Genomic DNA, 18,843 nt, shown 5'->3' on the forward strand with positions numbered 1-18,843 from the left:
AGCACAACATTGATGATGCTAAGATAACATTAACACCACGAAGACACTACGGACGTGTCTGTGCTCAAACAGCAGCGGCCACTGAGGATTCCTGCCCTGCAAGGAGGGACAAGAATGGACTAGAAGAGATCATGGTTTTCTTATTATCCAATGATAAGCAAATGACAAAGCAGCCCCTTTTCATGATTACTGATTTGCATTTAAGTATATGAGATACACCACAGACGGAAAAAGACATGTACCTTCAGAAAGATGGTTTGGGTTTTCCCACAGTATTTCCCAGATGCTTTCTCGCCGTTGGTAGAATACAACACCCGGTGGGCAGGAATTCGGGCATAGGCCAGTCTCTTCTCTCCCCGAATCATCCAGATGACAACGTCAGGCATACTGTTTTGTGGCTGGCCACACGAGTGAACAGAGAAGAAAGGGAAATTATGATTAGCCTGAAAGCTGAGGGAGTAGGGGAAGTCTCTACTCCATCAGTATTGGTGCCTGTGAACGAAAGACCTGAACACTTGTGTAACTTTCATTGTTTCTCCAAATTAATAGAATTTTCAGAAGCAAGCTGTTTTGGAAGTGGATACCACTCCTGCTTCCAAGCTTGTTTTAATTGGGGAGTTCCACCAAACACTGTCTGGGTAACCATGATTGCATTTGACACATCAGTGTCACAGACAATTCTGTCCAGACAATTGATTCTTAGTCTATACACAAGTGTCCAAGGAGAGCAATTAAGTGTTCTGGGATTCCCATTCTTTTCAATGTTAGCCATAACTTATTATGATGCACATAGTCAAATACATTTGCAAAATCAATAAAACACAAGTAAACATCTTTCCGCTACTCTTTGTAATGAGACAAGACCCATCTGACATCTGCAAAGATATCCCTGTGTCACCTCTTCTGAAGCCAGCTTGGATTTCTGGTAGTTTCTCGTGGATGTACTATTCCAATCATTTGTTAGTGATCTTTGGCAAGACTTTTACTTACATATATTAATGATGCTATTCTGTAATTTTTCCACTCTGTTGGATTTTTTTTTTCTAAATGAGAACAAATATGGATCTTTTCCAATCAGTTATCAAAATTCCTCTCCCTCTGTTGGCCTAGTGGATAGAAAGTGATGCTATCAAGCCCAAGGTGGGTGATTTTAATCTGCAGCCCTCAGGCCCTGATTTTAATTGGTTTTGGTCAAACATTCTTCTATGTGGTATAGAACTGGTCTGTCCATTTACTGTACAGAGGTAACTCGTAGTTGATGTGATGCTAAACACTGTGACACTGATGTGTCAAATGCTATAATGGTTACCCATGGTGGACAGTGTTTGGTGGAGCTCCCTGATTAAAACAAGCTTGGAAGTAGGAATGGCATCCACTTCTGAAATGGCTTGCCTCCAGAAACTCTATGAAAGTGGAGAAACGATGAAAGTTATACAAATGTTTAGGTCTTTCATTCATAGTGTAGCTATGAGTCTTCTACGACTCAACAGCATTTAACAACTTAACAACAACAACAACAACCCTGATTTCAAAGACTTTCGCCTCTAGAACTTGTTCCCAAGTCTGTAACTCCTTGAATTCACCACCTCTTCCACCCCAAACAAATCTATTGCCCTCAAGTTGATTCCAAATAAGGTTGACCCTTCATCAGATTTCTGAGGCTAGAAATCTTCATGGAAGAAGACTGCCCCATCTTTCCACTGAGGAGCTGACGGTGGATTCAAACCACTCACCTTTCAGTTAGCAGCCCAACATGTACTGCACTACCAGGTCTCCTTTTTTTTGTCATCTCTGATATCTATCCAAGATCATGTTCTCAGTTCTTACATCACCCCCTCCTTAGCGGCCCCTCCACAGAATCTTTGCTCATCTGGTTTGAAATGCCCACCTCTTCCGCCAGCTGCATCAATTTATGGAGCCAGTCCTCAACTTCCACGAGGGAAGACTTCACATCTGCGTCGCCATCCCTCATCCTCAAAGCTGCTTCACGTATCTGGCAGAGCGAGCGATAGCGCAGCTTCTCGATCTGAGTATCAAGAATTGTGACGTTAGGTGTTCCTTCTGGAATAGACAACATGTACCTAAAGAAAAACAAACAAAGAATGTAGGGCCTCAGAACTGTTGAACACATATTCAGTTTCCATTTTGTAGATCACATTGATATCCTAACTTTAAAAGCCAGGTCTAGGCTGAAATTGAGTGAACGTGACAGTGGTCGTACGTGCCTGCCAAGCAGAGCCTCCTAACTCTCACATTGTCTTACATGTATTGTACATTTTATCAGAAGGGAATGGCTTCTGGAGAAAGACGTCATCCAGGGTGGAAGACAGTGCAAAAGAGGAAGACCCTTAATGAAATGGGCTGACACTGTGGTTCAAGCAATGATTTTAAGGATGGTGCAGGCAGTGTTTCATTTTACTGTAAATGAATCTGGGTCACTATGATTTGGAACTAACTTAATGTGGAATCTAACAATAACTCTCATCAGCTCCAGTGGTTCAGTGTAGCTGTGAAGCAAAAGGTGAGTGGTTCACATCCACTAGTCGACTCTGAAATGTCCAGCCTTGGGAACTCAATGGGGCAGTTCTACTCTGCCTTAGAGGGTTGCAAGGAGTCAGAATTGGTTTGACAGCAATGGATTTGGTAACTTTCCTCGGGAATGCAAGGAAATCCCAGAAATTCCAAAAGCCATTCCTTGGCTTTGACCGAAGTCCCACAGAGTCACCGGAAAGAGAGCCACCACTGCTGCTGCTGCTGCTGCCACCGCCGCTGGGAGAAAATGGACTTCTCTTTTTACCTTCTTTAAATCATTTTGCCAATTCACAAAATGATGAAAAGGAAATTCTTAGTTGAAAGTTTCTTAACTTGTACACTATAGGCCACTGTAGCCCAAAAGGAGGCCTTAGGAGGTGAAGGAATATCTTTGGAATTTATAAGGAAAAATTTTCACCCATGTTGATATGCAATATAAGGAAGGACTTGGGCCTTTGAATCAACTATCAGTGCAAATCCTGGCTCCCTTATTTACTAATTTTGTGATCTTGACCAGTTATTTAATCTCCTGTTTTCCTGTCTGAAAAAATAACATGTACCTTTTAAGGTTGTTACGAAGAGTTGGTGAATTAATATATGGAGTATATTTAGAACCCAGTCTATATATTTAAAAAAAATCTACATAACATAGCTGTCATTTAATCAGATTCTTCAAGGGGCCCAAGGGGTCCATAAATTTGGGATTGCAGTACAAGTTCTTACCACTAGGCCACCAAGACCCATGAACTTGAAAAAGATTAAGAACCACTGTTGCTGTGTACCGTCAAGTCGTAACCCACCACAGTTGACTCTTCAGCAGATTTTGAATAGCAATTAATCACACAGAAGGAGATTGTCCTTCTCTCATGAAGGAGCTATTTTCAGACCTTGTGCTTTCAGGATTGCAACCCAGCTTCTTGCCACTGGCCAATCAGTGCTCTCTATTCCCAATGAGAACTCCAGTGACAGGACTAAAAAAGATCATGGAAAAGGGCACATTTAGGCCCAGACTAGACCTCAGCTTCCAGGCCCTCCTTCCACCATGGCAGCTGGTGGGGGCTACCGGTTGGCATTGTCACCAGTACCAGAAAGTTCTGCTCAAGTCCTCCCACTGAGATTAAGAACCACTTGTGTAGGCTAAATTCCTATCCTCAATGAGAATGGATAATTCTAATGATCACACAGATCAGGGGAAATAGCATAGTTGACCCCAGACTAAATCTCAGCTGCCTGGCCCTCCCTCCACCATGGCAGCTGTGTGTGTGTGTGTGGGGGGGGGCTGTCAAGGATGACACTGTCAACACCCGGAAGTTCTACTCAAGTTCCTCCCACTGAGATCTTGCAATTCTTTGAAATGTCCCCCAGTTCTTTCAATGAAGGGAATCCTCTCAGGACTTTCCTTAAAGAAACAGCAATAGTTATAGAACAAGGTTCAAGTCATTTGTTCATAGGGCCGCTATGAGTCGTGTTCTACTCGATGGTACTTAACAACAACAGAGTTAAAAAGAGTCCACTCTGAGTCACAGGGGTAAATTGTGTCTGTTTTGCTTAGTAAATCTTCCATTTTCCACATGAAAAATATTATCAAATATTTCTTCTTGGTTACATCAATAATTCTGATAACCCGTGAAGGGGTAAACCATATATATAAATGTACAGACGTTACTAGCTCAAAATTCACCCGTAAGACCCCACACCATGTAAGTAATTGCTGGTGAGAAATGTGTCAATGGGAGAGAGGCTACACTGGTAAATCTGACTCCTTGCATCAGACATGGCGCTTAACCATACAAAGACTCTTAATTTCTCATCTATAAAATGAGGAGACTGCAAGAGCTCACCCTTGAGGACCCGGTTCTAAAATTCTCCATTTCAGAAATTCCCACCGTATTTTCATCTTGGCTTCTGCAAATTACCCAGTTCAGCCACTAGACGGCGGAAGAGGATAAGAAGATTTAGGGCATTTGCCCAGAGGCAAAAAGGGGAAAAAAAACCCCGCAACAAATGCAGTAGTTGCTGTAAAAAAGTAATATGCTTTTCTTTGTGAACTTCCCTGTCAACTATGATTAGCCAATGTTTAAAATGAGTTTGGAATGAATCACTTCCTTTTGATTTCCAAAGGCCAGATAATCTGAGCTGTTTGCCCAAGCCATGGTTATGAAAGGCCCAAGTCAAATCTAGTTTCACTGAACAGAGCCCCAGACCTCAGTGCCCCTTGGGCACATACTAAAGATAGCAAATGGAGAAGTGGTTTCTGAAAATATATTTCTGAATTGGGAACATTGTTCTAGATGGTAAAGCCTATGCCCCACCCCTAGATCCACATCTCTCTGGGGAATCAGAAATCGCCCTTCTTCTCTGCTGATGGCTACAAATGAATCAAAGCGAAGCAGAGGAATGGACAGGTGGCCAGGAGGTGCTTCCTGGAGCAAGGCTACTCAGGGCTCTGGTGATCTAGTGGTTAAGAATCTGTGCTGCTAATCCCGAAGCCAAGAGGTTCAAATCCACCAGCTGCTCTGAGGGAGAAGGATGGGCACTCTCCTCCCATGCGATTTACTACTACTGCCTCTGAAAACCTGCTGGAGGGTCACCTGTGGGTTGCTTCTGACTCCACGGCATACTACAACAACAACAAGAAGCTTGAATAGTTCAAATTAAGGAATAGTTCATGAATTAATTTCTCAAGTAAAGACTACAAACAATTCTAAAAATCTGATAATTTAAAGAGAGGTCTGGCGGCCTAGTGGGTAGGAAGGTGCACAGTTAACTAACAGACAGGTGGCTGGAACCTACCAGCTGCTCCTCCTGACAAAGGTGGACAGTCTCCTCCCCTGCAATTTACAGCCCCTGAAACTCAGTGGAGGGTCAGCTGTGAGTCAGTTCCGCGGCCACAGGAGTGAGTGAATAAGTGAGTAAGCGATAGTTTAAAGGAGGAGGGCAGGCTAGGAATCGAGAGACACAAGATTTACGTACCCTGTGTCTTCTATAACGTCCTCTATCAGCTTCCTCCACAGGTCCGCCAACTGGTTTGCAGGGATTTTGCCTTGTATCCCTGATTTTAGAGCCTCAAAGTTAGATTGCTGAAGGATTTAGAGGGAGAGGAAATAATTGATCATTGTGTTTACTTACATTATTCCTTTATTATACTCAGTCGGGAATTACATTTATTTTCAGTTATATTTGAATAAAATTTATGAATACATTTTAATACAAGCATATTAAAAGGCTTAAGAAAGCAGGTAGGGGGAAACTAGAGCTTTTTTTTGCATCTAATAACATTCCCAACGCTTAACACTATTTCTTTTCCTTCAAAATATAATCAGCACCTATTATCTTTAAGTAGTTAAAAACTGCTCTTCCAATACAGTTTTGATCTTCGAAATTATGTCAGTACTTATATATTAAAAATAAAATAAAATCAGCAAGGATGGGGAAAATAAACTTCTAAGTGAAACAGGCACAGAAGCAAATAGCTACATGTGAAATGAATGTTATAAAGAGTGAACCCAGGTAAGCTTTGAACATGCTCTCTTAAAGGTATATCTTCCATCTAAAGGCAAAACCCAACATGAACGTATCAAATTCCAATTTATATGTTTTATCTCAGTAGTTTATCTGTGGATTTTAGGATTGAACAAATGAGGATGCTGAGGATAACGGAAGTCAGGCTTCTCAGAGCTGGGGAGAAAGAAGAATAAACTCTGTAGTACTGGACTGACATTGACAGTATTTTTAGGAACCCATGGCTCTTAGTCTATTAATAGCTACTGAAATAGATAGAGAATATGCGAGTGTATGCTGAGAGGCCTAGCTTTCCAGGAGTCATAAGTACACTTTGTACCCACATCTTGCTTTCAAAAAGTCATTTCCTATGAAAGGAAAACAGAATTCCTTAGATAAATGATGATTCCAGTGCTAGCATTGGCGAAGAACAAGTTAAGGCAATGGAGAAGACCTTAGGGTATCAAATAAGCAAGGAAGTACTTAAAAAATCCATTTATTCATAATGGGAATGAAGGCATGTGCAAAATACATTGTATATGAATAAAGCACAATGTATATTAATTTTGTATTCAAACCAGTATAAAACAAATTTTTTAAAAAATTAAAAATGGACATCATGTATAAGTGGAAGAAGAGAAGCCTGTGGCATAATGATTAGTGCTTAGCTTCTAATCAAAAGTTGGTGGTTTGAAACCCCCAGAGGCTCCATGGACCAAAGACCTGGTGATCTTAAAGATTACAGCCCAAGAGGCCTATGGGGCCATTCTACTGTGTCACTGAGGTTTGCTATGATTTGGAATAGACTCCATGGCATCCAACAACAAAAGGATAAACTGACATCAGGCACCTCACGATACATAGTTGCTGCAGGACATCAAGGAGCTGATTCTGAGTCATAGTAGCCTCATGTGACAGAACTGAAATGCCCCATAGGGCTTTTGAGACTGTAATCATCATTGGTTCTCAGTAGAATCATCAAGCAGGTCCAGATTTCCTACCTTTCAGTTAGCACCCAGACACTTAACCCTTATGGACCCCAGGACTCCTTTTATCATCTAACAATGAACGTAAAGGCCACAGAATAGTTCACACCATCACTTCTGTATTATTCACACCAAAAGTGTATGCAGTAAATCCAATCAGACAAGAACCAACTGAGGGACGATCTACAGAAATTACTGTAGAAATTACAATAGAAATCTACTGGCATTAAATTAATGAAGTAATTATTGGTATTATAATTAACAGCATAATTACTGCCAGTAATACTCTTCAAGATTATCAAAGACATGAAAAGCAAAGGAGGACTATTTCCCATAACATTATAATTATATCAATAACAAATGCTCCCAATAAAGGAGAAAACCCCACTTAGAGTTAGTAATATTAAGATATTACTTTTTTTTTTTTAAGTCCTAACCCCTATCCTAAAGGTACAAGCCCGCCAGGTGCCTCTCTCATGACTTCAGAAGGCATCTTTCCCTTTGTGGTCTGTGGAGATGGCACCCCCTGGAGCTCTGTCATGTTAGAGATTGGATTCTGTCCAATGAAAAGTGAGTGGGAAAGAAAATGTGTGACATTTAGGTTTTCTAATCTAGAGAATAGGGTTTTCCTACTTGGACCAGGAGGCAGTCATCAGAACAGAGCAAGGGAACACTGCATGGTTCAAAATTGGGAAGGGCGTACGCCAGGGATGCATCCTATCTCCATACCTTTTCAACCTATATGCAGAACAGATTATCCGGGAGGCTGGGCTCTATGAGGAGAAATGTGGGGTCAAGATTGGTGGACGATTTATTAACAATCTGCGTTATGCGGATGACACAACCTTGCTTGCTGAAACTGAAGAGGACCTGAAGCGCCTGCTGCAGAGTGTCAAGGACTGCAGCCTACAATATGGATTGAGGCTCAATGTCAAGAAGACAAAGATTCTCACCACTGGACCAATTGGCAGCATCAGGATGGATGGTGAAGAGATTGAGATTGTACACAGCTTTAGTTTGCTTGGCTCCATAGTCAACAGTCTTGGCACCAGCAGCCAGGAAATTAAAAGGCGCATTGCCATGGGAAAGTCTGCTGTTAGGGACCTCTCCAAAGTACTCAAGAGCAATGGTGTCTCTCTGGAGACTAAGGTGTGTCTGATACAGGCCATGGTCTTCGCAATCACTTGTTATGCATCAGAGAGTTGGACAATGACCAAGGAGGATAGGAGAATTTATGCCTTTGAGCTGTGGTGCTGGAGAAGAGTATTGAGAATACCATGGACTGCTAGGAAAACAAATAGATTTGTCCTGGAAAGGGTTAAACCAGGTGGCTCCTTAGAGGCAAGGATTCTGAGGCTCCATCTAACATACTTTGGACATGTTGCGAGGAGAGACCGGTCCTTGGAGAGGGACATCATGCTTGGGAGGGTGGAGGGACAGCGCAGGAGAGGAAGGCCCTCTATGAGGTGGATTGATTCAGTGACTGGGATAATTGGGATGGGAGTGTCAGAGACAGTGGATTGGCACAGGACAGAGCAGAGTTTAGGGCTGTTGTACATAGGGTCGTTATGAGTCGCATAACAACAACAACAAACTAGAGAAATGACTGAGCTATCATTGCGATCATCTCTTTATCCTCCCTCAGGCTGGAGGGTGGGTGTGTGACTGAGCTATCTTCTACTGTGCAGATGACCTTTACTCATTGGTTGTGGTTGAGCAACATGGGGGAAAGAACCTGGATCCCTAACACAGCAGAACCTCTAAACAAGCCTTGGTCTGTCTACTTTAATTGTTACTAAAGAAATAACTTTTATCTTATTTACTGCTATAGTCTGAGGTCTCGTATTATCATGGCTTACACTATCCTAATGGGAGCACTGGTGGCCTAGTGGTAAGAGGCTGCGCTACAATCCTTCAGGTATGTGGTTCGAGAACCCCAGGTGCTCTGCAGGAGAAAGATGGGCAATCTCCTCCAATGTGATTTTCTGCCTCTGAAAACCCACTGAAGGGTCAGCTATGGGTCAGTTTCAACTCAGTAGCAAACAATAACAATAACAATACACAGTTCACTCTGATGAAAAGAAAGAAATACAGAAAGATAAACTTGCAAGTCCTAAATATTGCATAACACCACAGTTATAAAATAGGACCGGCATGGCAGGTTGGGAGGAGAATAGGAAAAGAGTGGGTAATGAGCACTTCATGGAAATGTATAGGAGGAAGAACTGTCTGAAAGGAATGTCTGATTAGATATTATATGTCTGACAATAATCTGGAACAAGAGGTACATTGCAAAGTGGACTTGGGGAGAAGGAAGAGAAAGAAAGAGGTAAGGGGGTAGGGGTGGAAATTTGCAACAATAATTGAAAACCCAACCTTTCTGTAAACCTTCTTTAAAATAACAATAAATAAATAAACTTGAAAAACTCTTACTAGTCCTTCTGCCATGACTAAGAGAATGTTCACTGCATCCAGGCGATGACTAATATCCTCCCAGTATGAAGTCAGGGTGACAACTGGCTTTGTGTGGGCCCAAGACAAGTAGTAATAGAAGTTTCCTGGAAAAGAACATTAGAGTCAATGAGCACCAGGCATTCAGAATAAACAAGGTGTTTATTAAAGAGCTGTGCAATCTGGGCTACTAAGTAATCCAAGAGCTTGGGGAATGGTTGGGGTAGATTAGTTCTGGAAAAGGTATAAAAATTAGCAGTTAAGAGTAAGAGGCTCTTTTTCATACGTTCTGTTTTGAAAAATCCCTTTTGAATGTCCTAGTAAGTTGAGCACAATAATCTTGGGATCTTTAATGATTTAGGGTTATGAGTCTAGACATCAATGATGATGGTATGACTTCTTCTTCTCATTGCTATCAAGTTGGAATAAACTGACTCTCCAGCACATTTTCAGAGGCTGTAAATGACACAGAGCAGACTGCTCATCTCTGAGTTGCTGCTGGTGGATCTGAACTCCTTGCTTTTGGGTTGGCAATGCAACTCCTTACCCAATAGGCCACCAGAGCTCCTATTTTTTGAAAATTACTGTTTTTGTTCTCTTTTATGCAGTAAGAAATCATAATAATTCCATTTCTACCATAAGAAATTAAAAAAATGAGATTGAATGCATTTGACCTGGAAAACTAGTATTCTAAATAAATATTTTTTGGTGGAAGTAAGATGAGAGAAAACAATGCTTTGCTCTTTGAAAGTCTTAGGTGACTGCATGGGCTCTAGGATACTTAGAGCCCTACTGAGATGAAGCATTAGCTAATGTTTTCCAGGGTCTTTCACATTTTAAAACTGCTTGTACAAAGACCATATCTAACTACAGGACATTTACATAAGAATTCCTCTGTTTTCTGTATCTTCTCAAACCATTTGTTTCTAATAACAGATAAACCTTTATTTGTGCCTTATTATACTCTGTCTTTTGTGTGTTATGTGTAATTAATAAAAGCTCCTTTAAAGCAAGAGCTTTGCCTCCTCTGTGCTCAAATGCAGTTATGGAATCTCCACAGCAACTCAAGCCATGGTGTTGATGAGCCACGTAACAGGGTACATGGTTGTAACAAGGTGAAGTGCTGAATCTCATCCACTCCAACTACTCAACCTAAGGAAACTTTGGGGGCTTGCAGGGCAGAGGTGGGCACGGGAGGGAGCTATTTTGGGGAGTTCAGTATTCAGCAGAATCACGGTCATGTGACTTCACAAGACAAAATCAAAACTGCGTAAGGGACAGAAGTATCGGGGCTCAGCTCTTGACAATGGTCTGCAATTTTTGGGGGTTGGCCAATTTTAAAGATGCTTGAACTCCAAGCATACTCTTCCCCATTCAGCCTTTTCTTTTTCCCTAATCCATATATTGGAGTCCCTGAGTGATACAAAGAGTTAAAGGGCTGTTATGAGGTTAACAGAAAGTTTGGAGTTTTGAGTATCTTGGAACAAAAGCCTGTTGAAGCTTGCAAAAAACTCAGCCACTGAAAAGCTTCTGCAGCACAATTGTACAGCTCTGACACATGAATCATTGCCAGTCAAAGGTGAGTCAGTGACAAGTAGATTTTTAGCTAATCACATGCTAAGGATAATGTATGTCAGAGGTTGAAGAAGGTCCATGCCACTTGCCCCCAGGTGTGGATGAAGAAAGGGTTAGGGTCCATCTTACCGTCAAATATGGGGCGACTGTATTGTGTTGTTGATGCCAAAGGCTTACAGGTTGTGTCAAACTTGTTGCCATAGTTCCCAATGCTGACTTCAAACTGAATGGCCTCACCGACATCTTGCAGCATGGTGGCTGAGTGGAACACAGCAGTGAGGCTGTATTTCCGCCTTCGCTGGTATTTCTAGAAAGTACAGTAAACAGAAGACTCAATTTTAACTCCTTTTACACGTGTAGATTACAAGCAGAAAAAGACATGTAGCACTGGGAAAAATCTACTGTCAAGGACTTCTCCAAAGAAGTAAAGACCAAGATGCCAGGTTAAAAACTAAGGTGCACTTGATATTCAAGTCTTTTTTTTTTTTTACTGTCCTTTCTGTGAGTGTTAATTATAGATCCAAGTAAAATGAAATCACTGACAACTTCAAATTTTTCAAGACTTTAGAGGCATCAAAAGATAACATTTTTCGTGCCATGTCTGCCACCAAGAACTTCATAGAATAAAATGAATTTTCCTTTTGGAAAGTGAAGTCTGCAGGCTCCAGAAAGCATAGGAGACCTCAGGAAATCTTGCCCAAGCTGTGATCAGACATTTTTTTTACTTGAGTGATAATCCAGAATGCAGAACTGTACTTCTTCTCACCTGGCCTCCACCAGCCCATCAACTTCCGCTTCCATCTCTACCACATTCTCCATCACGACCGAGAGCAAACTTTGCTGCTCTGAAAAGCTGATGGCACTACAACTCTTCAGGCTGAACTGTTAAAAAGAGCTAGGCTCATGCAGATGACAATAAACACTTACCGTGGAATTAAACACACAAAGCTTTGATGAAAGGAAGAAGCTTGCACCCTCATGGAAGGCAAAGATTCCCCTAATTACTGTCTCTGACCCGACCTGGAGCACATTATCCAGAAACTTAATTTCCAAGTGTTATGAACTCAAGTTACAAATGACTTAATAAAGCTTTTACCTAGTAAAAACCAGGTTGTTGTTAGGTGCTGTCGGGTCAAATATGACGACAGACGAACCCTCTCTGAACATTGTCCTATCCTGAACCATCTTCACACTTCGTGCACACTAGAGCACATTGTGGCAGTCACTGGGTCAGTTCAACTGGATGAGGGTCTTTATTTCCTTTGCTGATCATCCACCCTTCTAAGCATCATGTCCCTCTCCAGGGAAGAACCCCTCCTAGCAACATGTCCAAAGTATGTGAGGTGAAGCCTCATCGTCTTCGCCTTGAAAGAGCACTCTGGCTGCACCCTCTCCAAGACATATTTATTTGTTCTTTTGGCAGTCCATGATGTTCAGTGCTCTTCTCTAACACCACAGCTCAAAAGGCATCAATTCTTCTACTTTCATCCTTATTCATTTTCTAATAGCTGGACAATGAATGTTGTTGTTGTTGTTGTTGTTAAGTGCTGTTGAGTTGTAGGTGACTCATAGTGACCCTATGAAGGAGATTCCTCGACGTTTGGGTGCCTTTCATCCTCTCTCCAGGTTCATAGGGTTTCAGGAGGCAAGCTATTATGGAGGTGGATGCCACTCCTCCTTCCAAGGACAATGAATATGGATGACAAAAGAAGAAAAAAAGGGTAGACATAGGAAAACAATTCATACAAGTTGATGTAGAGGGGAACCTAGATGGAACCCCTCTTACTACTTAAAAAAATAGTGAAACAGGAACTAGACTGACTCAGAAATGACCCAGGAAGCCTAACTCAAAGAATCTTCTTCCACAAGCAACTCTGATGTCCCAAAGTGATAGTACTTCTGCCTGACTCCGTAGGAATTCATCTTTCAACTCACTGCCCATCAAGTTGGAACCAAGCTATAACTGACCCTCCATCAGATTTCTGAGGCTGTAAATTGCAGGGAAGGAGATTGTCCATCTTTCTCCCAGGGAACCACTAATGCGTTGGAACCACCAGAAAGGTGTGGCCTCTGAGTTAGCAGTATGACATTGATAAAACCATTCTGGATCTTTTTTGAAAAGATGTAGTGAAACTCGGGCAAAAATTCGTTGCCGTCATGTCAGAATCGACTCATAAATGACCCACCATAATGGGTTTTCAGGAGACTGTCAATCACACAAAAGAAGGTTGCTCACATTTCTCCCATAGAGCCACTGGTGAATTCCACCTTCTCGAGAGAAAAGACCTATGGGTTAACAGTGCAATTCTACATACTATGCCTCAAGAGCTTCCTAAAGATGTTGTTGTTGTTATTGTTGTTATGTGCCTTCAAGTCATTTGCGACTCATAGTGACAACAAGCCCTAAACTCTGCTCTGTCCTGTGCCAATAGCACTGTCTCCAATACACCCATCCTGATTACCCCAGTCACCGAATCAGTCCACCTCATAGAGGGTCTCTCCCTCCTGCGCTGTTCCTCCACCCTCGCAAGCATGATGTCCCTCTCCAAGGACCGGTCTCTCCTTACAACATGTCTAAAGTATGTTAGACGGAGCCTCAGAATCCTTGCCTCCAAGGAGCCACCCGGTTTAACCCTTTCCAGGATGAATCTGTTTGTTTTCCTAGCAGTCCATGGTACTCTCAATACTCTTCTCCAGCACCACAGCTCAAAGGCATCCATTTTCCTTCTATCCTCCTTGGTCATTGTCCAACTCTCTGGTGCATAACAAGTGATTACGAAGACCATGGCCTGTATCAGACACACCTTAGTCTCCAGAGAGACACCATTGCGCTTCGGTACTTTAGAGAGGTCCCTAACAGCAGACTTTCCCATGGCAATATGCCTTTTCATTTCCTGGCTACTGGTGCTGAGAGTGATGACTATTTAGTAAGGTACAAATAAAGTATTACACTACCATGGTAACTAAAGGGGGCTCTAGTGGCCTCGTGGTAAGAAGCTGCTCTGCAGTCCTAAAAGGCATGCAGTTTGAATCCACTAGCTGCTCTAAGGGACATAGATAAGCAATCTCCTTTCACGTGATTAACTACCTCTGAAAACACTCAGGACAGTCAGCTATGGGTTGGTTCTAACTCTATGGTACACAACAACAGTAATATACATATCTCCATGTGAAGAATCAGGCATGTGGACCATTTACATACCAAGCTACAAAATGGATATTTTCTAGTTTGCATGAACTGCAGAATAAGAAATGAGAAAATGGGAAAAATCTTCCAAATGATATTTGCCATGGAATTATCCAGTCTCAGCTGGGAAGGTAACTAGTTTGGGCTATACAGGTACATTATGACATTAGAAGGATTGCTCAGTTCCTGTTATCTGAGGAACAGTCAATGGAGGACGGGAAGAGCCCCACTTCCGGTCTTCACTCTATAGGGCTTTTCTCTAGTATGTGAAAAGAAATGTATTTTAGCCTGTAAGGCTCATTCATTCACTTAATTCTGGTAGCACAGTCTGAGGCCAGCTGTCCTGCAAATCAGAGGCTGCAAACCTTGGAGTTCAAGAATAAAGACAACAGCACCTCATGAACAGAGGATTCAGAGCTTGCTCTAGTGTACGTAGTTAGCCTGAACGGAAGCAGCTATGCCAATGATATCTTTTAAGGGTTCACAGGTTATCTTGGGCTAAAAAGATGTACTAGGTTCCTAGGAATACCTGTGTTTCCATGAAATAAATATTTCTATGAAATTTGCAGCAGAGCATTGCTGGAAAGTCACCACGCGTTGAAAGTAGACCCGGGGACAATGTTTATCACCTAAGAGCCAGTTTTGTTTATGAGACCCACATTATGTTTATAATGTACTTGGGAAGGAAAGTTAAACAGTGATGTTAATAGATAGATCTACTTCTAGTGAAAGGGTTTTTTTTTGGAGGTTTATACTTGGTGTAGTCTGTAGAGAGTTGCGTCGTTAACCCAAAGGTCGTGCCTTTCTGATGGTTCAAATCTATCAGTGGCTTCATGAGAAAATGATAGACAATCTCCTCCCATGCAAATTACAGCTTCTAAAGCCCAATGGAGGATCATCTGCAAGTTGGTTTCAAGTCGATGACAATGAGTTTGAGGTTCTCTTGGGAGTTTTAGTTTGAGTCATATTCATGTTATATAAGAATAAAAGGAAAAGATCAAGTGAATGTTTGTAACAGAATAATATTTTATGAAGTACACATAAAGTTTAAAATATTCATAAGCCTCCTATAGACTGAAGGGAGGTAGGTGGAAGGCTGACTAGAAAAGACTTCGCTATCCGGCCTGAGCCATTAGTTGGCCCTGTCATTGTGTTTCTCTACTATTGTTCCAGAACTAAATGTAAAAGCTTTCAAAAAATTCCAGTTTAATTTCTGCTGTGTTATGGAAAATAACTGTCTCTCTGTGCTTGCAATGGAGGGGTAAAGAAGACAGAAACACTGAGGAACCTCAGGGGGGAATACTTTGGGAACCATTAGGGAATGGTCCTGGGCAAAGGAAACATCATGAGCTGACTATGCCTACAATTCAGATTTGTGCAACCTGTAAACATCCCCCTGGAATTCTCAAGAATGGCGGGGGAAGTGAACTTAGAAGTGGCTTGGACTTCTTGTCTTCAAGGAGAAGTGGAAGCTCAAAGCTATTGTAGTGCAGGGGCTTTCCATAAGCATGTCTTGACACTCAGGGAAGTCTTTGAAATGCCAGCTATCATTGAAAATAGAAATGATCAGTGGTGGCACCAACACCATTTGAGATGATTCTTGTGGTCACTTATCAATGATTCCACAGCAGGGCACTCAATTTTGGAGCATGGCTGCCTTTACTAGGCATTAGTAGGTTACGGACATTTCTGAGAGGTTCTTAACAGCACACATGGTTTGGTGGTTGAATACATTCATAGTTGATGCAGGAATGAAGGACTAGAAATTTGCTTCAATTTTAGCCAAGAATACTCTATGGAGCTTCCTGAATCAGTTACACATGTGTCAGTCTTAATGGCGGTGGATTTCATTAACCTCTTTAAGGATAAAGCAAGTCTTATCATCTCATGGTGCTTCTATAGATCAATAAGAAAGTACCGAAAGGCACTTTTTATGATTGAAGTTTCTAATCAAGGCTGCTCAAGCAGGCCCATAGCAGCCATCCCACCACCATGCATTGTTTACATGCCAACATTTACCTCAACAACCAGCAGGTCATCATTTGAAATAGGCACAAGCTTCTTATCTGGTGGTGTTTTCTCAAGTAAAGTGCTTAATTCAACCAAGATTCTGCCTCGGTAGGCAACTCCTTCCCCCTGAAAAGCAAGAGCACAGGATTATTCCTCTAGGTATGAACAAGAGCAGTGAAACTCGGCTCGGTCTCTCTAAGATTGTCCAGCTACAAAGAGTTTCTCCTTCCCATGGTCCTAACCTTCAAAATAGAAGTCCTGGTAGCACAATGATTAAGGGATTAGCTTTTATGTAAAAGGTTGACTGTTAAAACTCACCAGTTGCCTTGTCAGGGAAAAGATGTGGCAGTCAACTTTTGTTAGGCTATAGCCTTGGAAACCCAATGAAGCAGCTTTACTTTGTTCTCACTCTCAAAACTCACTGCCCTCGAATCAGAACTGATCCATAGCTGGCCCTTCAATGGGTTTTCAGAGACTGAAAATTGAATGGAAGAAGACTGCCCATCTTTCTCTCCCAGAGCAGCTGTGGATTTGAATTACCTCCCTTTGACTTGGCAGCACAACTCCTTACCACATATGCCACCTTTGTCCGAAGAGATGATATTCAACCCATGGTAATGAGGAACCTCAAAAAGGGTGGGGGTAAGACTGAGAAAAACTGGATAAATTATGTTTACTGCATTGAAGCCAATGAGGGAGAGAATAGTTTAAAAGTAATATATTTTAGGGCATTATGATTATCATAAGAGTCTGGAATGAGGGTGACAGAGTGGACTATACTCGGGGTGGGGGTGGGAGTGTGCGGGGGGATTGTGTACCAATGAAGGCGTTTTTCTTTTGCTTTTCAAGGAGAGGAGCAAACTGGGAGTGGGGGTGGGGTGGACGGGGAGAAAAGTGCAACAATGAATGAATGGAATTCCAAAATCTCTGTGGATGTTCATTGAAATTAATAATAACAAAAAAAAAAACTAACAGAATTTTAAAAAAATAAATAAACAAGTAGCAACCTTGCCAGCTGGATCTAAGTTGTTAGCATGTGGAAGAAGAGCCATTAACTTTAGGAAGGACTGTTTGGCTGCCAAGCTTTTGAAAGGGGTCTTAATACTGACTAAAGTCAGAACATTTCAAGTCATGCTCTGAATATGGAAATTTTCACTTCATTCTTGAAATCGAAAGCTTGGGGTGGTGGTAGAAAGAACTCTAGCTCTCCCTCACTCAATTTCAGCTTTGCATTTATCTGTGTTAGTTTAGCTTCTGTTCTTTTCAGCGGAGGCAATTTGCCATATTGGCAACCAGGATTATTAACGGAGTAGCCAGGGAAAAAGGAGGAAGATTATCTAACTGAATATGAGCATGATTAGCAGATACTCCTCTTAGTATCCATTATCTGCCACCATCTTTTCCTTTGCAGCTATGTTGCAAAAAGAATCAGCTGGAGAGGAAGAAAGGGGTCCTGCCTCCACCGCTGGTCCCCTTCCCTCCCAGAGCTTCTCTGCCATATACTCCTTGGACCTTAGGTGATAGTTAAAACACATTCCTTTGACTTCTAACACAGCAAAAAGAGTACGTCCATCTCTAAAATAAAGATTTTCAATCAGTTCAGGGATAGTAAAGGGTTTCATCAGGTGTATCACCTTCAGTTGTTTGATAAGTTCCTAGAATACAGTGTTGAAAAGAACTCCAAGTACAATAGTAACACATTAGGAAAGAGCGCAAGCAATGATTAATAATACCAACCATCTAGTCAGGGTAGAGCAGAATGGCTACGCCATGTATTTGCCATCACTAAGCTAAAAGATCCCAGGAATTCTTTCTAATTCTTGCTGTCTAAGATTTGAGGAACCAAGACTCATATCCTTCGACACTGTTACCAGCCATATAGTGTCTATGTTAGGGTCGAGGGAGTCCCTTAAATATGAAACTTAATTATAACCATTAATGAGTGCTTATTATTAACAACTTTCATTGAGAAACTAACCTTTCCAGTATTTAGCTCATCATAAGGGTCTGGGAACCCCGTGTATTCTCTGGGGCTTCCGTAGAGGTTCAGATAACAAGGTCCAAATGTTGGCACAAAGCCCACCTCTGTTTCTCCCGTATTTTCTGAGAAATAAGCAGTACCATCAGATTTAGGGCTTTTAACATTTATTGAAATAAATGTTAGTCGTTAGCTGAGTGAGATTTTTAAAGTTAGTTAGATTAGTACAAATAACAAATACTTGTAAGACTTGCAATCTAGCTCTTATTTCTGTAAAATAGTAAATGGAAAACGGTAAAGGTTGTTTATATAGGTTTATGTTCACCTTGCACAAAGAGAAAAAATGATTTAAATGAAAAAATAAGACTACTCTAAATAGTATTTCTACACTTACTATGTTTACAATTGGCATTGTATTAAACTTGTTATTGGCATTTGGGGAGCCAATTAAGAACTGAAGACCATAAGGTGCAAAGTGGGAACATGCAGTATCTTCTGACCTAGAGATCCGTGTTGATGGTGGTGGTGGTGGTGGGATTATTTAGTTTAGAGAAACTGACTTTATGCCCATTTATCTACCTACTGAACAGGATATAAATATTTATTTACTTGGATCCAATATA

General features: G+C 41.5%; 1 protein-coding gene across 1 annotated transcript in view; it reads right to left on the bottom strand.

Annotated features, from left to right (window-relative positions):
• Positions 1-18,843, bottom strand: part of MYOF (myoferlin) — a 189,817-nt gene that overhangs the window by 69,100 nt on the left and 101,874 nt on the right. The window contains exons 18-24 of the mRNA XM_006880352.1: positions 18,221-18,345; positions 16,252-16,368; positions 11,175-11,352; positions 9,453-9,577; positions 5,506-5,612; positions 1,889-2,081; positions 243-398 (exon numbers count right to left, since the gene is read on the bottom strand). Of these exons, the coding sequence (XP_006880414.1) occupies positions 243-398; positions 1,889-2,081; positions 5,506-5,612; positions 9,453-9,577; positions 11,175-11,352; positions 16,252-16,368; positions 18,221-18,345 (1,001 nt within the window). The remainder of the gene's footprint in view (positions 1-242; positions 399-1,888; positions 2,082-5,505; positions 5,613-9,452; positions 9,578-11,174; positions 11,353-16,251; positions 16,369-18,220; positions 18,346-18,843) is intronic.

Source organism: Elephantulus edwardii, unplaced genomic scaffold, assembly GCF_000299155.1.
Source record: "Elephantulus edwardii isolate Elephantulus edwardi_28Jun2011 unplaced genomic scaffold, EleEdw1.0 scaffold00007, whole genome shotgun sequence".
Classification (NCBI taxonomy): Eukaryota; Metazoa; Chordata; class Mammalia; order Macroscelidea; family Macroscelididae; genus Elephantulus; species Elephantulus edwardii.